The 4,265-nt window shown below is 57.9% G+C and overlaps 1 protein-coding gene across 1 annotated transcript in view; it reads right to left on the bottom strand.

Moving 5' to 3' along the window:
• The window catches only part of IGSF9B (immunoglobulin superfamily, member 9B), a gene marked incomplete at its 5' end in the record, with an annotated part of 37,169 nt that overhangs the window by 29,288 nt on the left and 3,616 nt on the right, over positions 1 to 4,265 (bottom strand). Inside the window, 3 exons of the mRNA XM_009320746.1 lie at positions 2,145 to 2,290; positions 2,417 to 2,558; positions 3,371 to 3,488. Of these exons, the coding sequence (XP_009319021.1) occupies positions 2,145 to 2,290; positions 2,417 to 2,558; positions 3,371 to 3,488 (406 nt within the window). The remainder of the gene's footprint in view (positions 1 to 2,144; positions 2,291 to 2,416; positions 2,559 to 3,370; positions 3,489 to 4,265) is intronic.

Raw genomic sequence — 4,265 nt, 5'->3', positions numbered from 1 at the left:
CTGCTCCATCACGCTCAGCCTGCGGGACGCATGCATGGCGCACACCCAGCAAGCCACCCGCCTGCCCTGCAGCCTGGTTTTGCACACCAACAATGAAAACTAGTGCATCTCCCGAGCCTTAAAACACACCAATTGCAGCAATCAAGGTGGGAGAAGGGATCCACGGCCGGGCTGCTGTGAGCCCTTTACCTCCTATCTGTTTGTACTCGCAGCTCGTGCCTCATCGAGGCTGGGTCGCGTCGAGCATCAGCCACCTCCACCCTTTCCAAGGGGATGCAAAAGCTTAAAATACGTACCTAACCCCCCCACGCTGCACCACCCACACAGCGAGGCGTCTCACAATCCTCCAGTCTAGAATGTGTCATTAACAGTGCTTCTAAGAGCTTTTTAATTAAGTGCGAGTGGGTTGGAAAGAATCTAGACTTTCTTTAATAAGAAGCTTTTTAAAAAAAACGTTACTTTTAATAAGAGCAGCGAGTATTTCTACAATCTCGTCTAGACACCGGCAGCGTGACGTTACGCAAAAATCTTGATGGGGCTTACGCTGCATTAAGGGATGAATGCATTTTTTTGGGGTGCAGCATCCCTGCGCTGCTGATGCAAAAACGCAAAGCTGGGAATAAAGATAAGGTGTTTAGAAGGAAGGGATGAGGGACAGCGAAAGCCACCAAGTTTGGGAGCTCTGCTCCCTCCCTGCCGAAACACGTAACCCCAACCGCTCCCCAAAACGGCACGCCCCCAGCAACAGCACCATAACCCAGACTGCCAAGCGCTGCATCTGGAGCAGGCTCTAACCCCCCTCCGCTTGACTCCACGTCTTAGGAAATGTAATCAAGGGCTTCGGCAGCATGGGAGAGGGTAATGGGATCGAGCCTTTCACTACTAGGTCACTGGCTGGGGGCCAGCCCGGCTCACTAATGACCCAGAGCCATGTCCCCAGCCGACGGCTGCTTCGGTGGGTGCGTGGGAAGCCTCCGTCCCGAGGCATCCGCCCCGGTACAGATGAGGTTTGCTCCGGAGGAAAGGGGGTCTGCTGCACAAAAAAGCCAAGCACACCTCCTCGCGCCAAAGCCTCGCAGGGCCGACTGAATGGCAGATTGTCCAAACGCTGTTTTTCTTGCCATTAGAGCTATTTTTAACAGCTATCAGCCTTGACGAGTGGTCCTGGATTAGCGGTAGGGCAGATTTAATGGCCTGAGGCTGCACGCTTTCCAAAGAGGCGCCCAGCCGGGCACATCCAAGCCCCGAATCACGCCTCTGCCTGGGCACGGCATCAGCCACACCGTCCCCCTGCCCCTTCATCCATCCCCATAGGGAAACGATCGGACCTACCAGCCCTTCTCATAGCGGCTCCCCGCCGGCGTGGGGCTTCCCACTAACCAGCACTGGGGCCACAGGCAGGAGCTCTAAGGCAGCCTTCAAAACCCAAGTCGCGGGCCTGCTTTGCTCAAGCCTGTCTTTCACTATAAAATAAAACCGCTGCAGTCTTTTACAGCAGAGCAATATTGCAATTGCGAGCAGCAGCAATTGAGGCCATTACTGTCAAATGCCACAGGACGCGGGTAGCACACCACCCATTACCACCCGGGGAGCCCGAGAGAACAGGCGTGGGAAGCAACGCTCCTGCTACAGCCCCTTCTCCTCCGCTTGTTTAGATCAGTTACCGCCTGAGAAACATGACACACAAAGCTACTGGGTTCACAGAAAAACCACGCCGCGGGAACAAGTCCCCATAATAAATACCAAAAAACACAAGCAGGTAGTTGAGACTGAGAACCCTGATCTGGTGTTTCCCTGCCCGACACGAGGCAGCCGATGAGGACAGCGTGCTGGCAGCAGCGGGAAGATGCCCACCTAGTCAAAAACCACTTGTATCGAAGGTGGACGCTGGTCCCAGCTGAGCGGTGCTGCTCAAGGATGCTCAGGCTATTTGCTTTCTTGTTGCCCACACCCTACAAGCACACGTGGGATGCTCTCAGCCTTTTGCTGAGGATGATTGCATGCTCGTCCAAAGGCTGCTGTCACATCAACCTGAGCCTCCTAGCATCATACCGGGACAACAGAGCCTCTGGGACTGCCTCAGAGACTGGTATTATCAATCCCAGCCCCCCATCTCAGGATCGGGCCCCGCTGCCCACACTCACACTGCACCGTCAGGTAGGCAGAGGCTGATGGCGAGCGGCCCAGGCTGTTGCTGGGGATACAGGTGTATTTTCCAGCATCCTCTGGCTTGACGCGGAAAATGATCAGCGTCCCATCGATCAGGATCCGCACCCTCAACTTCAGGTCGCTATGAGAGAAGAGGGGAGGAGGATCGCAGGGAGACCCCAGGGGCAATGCCCACCCCGTCGGTGGCCCCAGCACAATTCGGGAGCAGGAGGAGGAGGACGCATCGCCCCGCTGGCTGCAAACTCACTTCTTGAAGTAGACGTTCTCCTCCTCCCAGTACCACAGGTAGGTGAGGTTCCCGGGGTACGCCTCGGCCTGGCAGGTGAAGAGCGCATCCTGGGAGATGTTGACCGTGATGTTCTCCGGAGGGGAAACGATGAAGGGAGGTCCTGGAGGGGGGAGAGAAAAGTGTCACCCCCACCAGTACAGGTGTCCCCACAAAGGTTGCTCAGGCTCAGCTCCATCACAGCATTGTTGGCTGGGAGCTGCTGGAGGGCTCCGGAGCAGAGCTGGCCCCGATCCCCTGGGATCACGGGGCGCAGGGGCTGACCTCGAAGAGCACGGTGGCCCTGTTATTGCCAACCCTTTCCCCTAATCTCCGCAGCTTTGGGGAGGGGGCCCTGCACCCATGGCGCACGGCTCTGCTTCTCCCAGGGCACATGAGCTCACGCCTCCCTTCATCCCAAGCACTTTTCCAGGATCACATCACCCGCGGGAAAAATCCAGGGGGAAAACAGCAAACTGCCAGGAGCCGGCAGTGAGCATCCACAGCAGAGCAGAGGACACCCCACGCTCCTCTCTCTGCTGGTAGCTGTTGACCTAATTAAGGATTTATTTAATAAAAGAGGGAGCGAGGAGCAGGAGGCCTGCCATGCATCACCGCTATCTGACGAAGCGCTTTGTGACAGCCTCAATCTTTTCCCCGCTTCCCAAACAAAACCAAGCCGCCATCGGGGCCCAGCTGTTCATCGGCACAGCCACCGTGGTGCCCCAGTTAAGTGGATTCCTCCATCCTACAAACGGGATGCGGAGCCACGGGGCAGCCGGCACGACGCCAAGCCCCCAAGGTCAGAGGGTCACGCCGGGGCAGCACCGCGTCCCTGCGGTCCACGGAGTTCCATCCACGGGAGCCCCCTTCCCAGCCCCCTGGGGACGCCAGCGGCTGAGGACAAGCCGGAGGGTCTCGGGTAGAAGATCTCACCTTGAACGAGCAGGCGCGTGGTGTGCACAGCCTCCCCCTGGATGCTGTACGCCCGGCAGGTGTAGGCACCCCTGTCTTCCCGGCTGATGGAGAGCACTGTAAGGCTCCCGTCGCTCACCTGGGGACAACAAGGGAAGACCCTGGAGCACGGGCAGGGCGGATGCGCCTTAGCCCCGGCTCAGCACCCTCCCTCCCTCCACGCCTCCCACGGCGGAGAGCTGCCGGCGCTTTTAGGGCCAGATGAGAAACGGCTTTCCCCGCTCTGCAAGACTTCAGATATTAATAAACCAACACACGCGTTTCTGCTCGACGCCAAGGGGAAGGAAAAAAAAAATAATAAAATAAATAACCCTCGTAACGTATTCATCTCCCGCAGAAGTGACTGACGGGCGGCAGACTCCAAACCGCTCTGGCCCAGCGCCCCAGCACCATCAGTGCTTCACAAGGAGCAGGATGCCCCGACAGAGCATCCCCTGTTCCCCAGGGACCAGCTCCACTACCGGGGTAGGATACGAGGGGGAAGCCCCGGCTTGGCCGTGTCCTCCCCGTGGGGCCACCTCACAGCCGTGAGAGGAGCGGCCGAATTCCTCCCCGGGGACACAGCTGAGGAAGGACGGGTGAGGGACCATCACCACCGGGGTAGCAGCTCCTCCATGCACAGGGAGCCCTGCTCCCAGCCAGGCTCCCCCCCCCCACCTCATTCTGCCTCATCCTTCTATTTCAATTAGTAACAAATGATTCCTAATTACTCTCATTAGTGCCTGCGCTGATTCCAATGCCTGATTTACCAATTACAGCTCAGGGGGGAAATCTCTGCCCAGGAGCCTCCAGGATGCAAAAAGGGTCCTGGGAGGGAGGCAAAGCCTTCCCCTGCCCAAACCTCCCCCTGCCCCAG

This window comes from Pygoscelis adeliae, unplaced genomic scaffold (assembly GCF_000699105.1).
Source record: "Pygoscelis adeliae isolate BGI_AS28 unplaced genomic scaffold, ASM69910v1 Scaffold253, whole genome shotgun sequence".
In the NCBI taxonomy this organism is placed as follows: Eukaryota; Metazoa; Chordata; class Aves; order Sphenisciformes; family Spheniscidae; genus Pygoscelis; species Pygoscelis adeliae.
The sequence above is the reverse complement of the archived record's forward strand: the minus strand, read 5'-3'. Positions and strand labels throughout refer to the sequence as shown.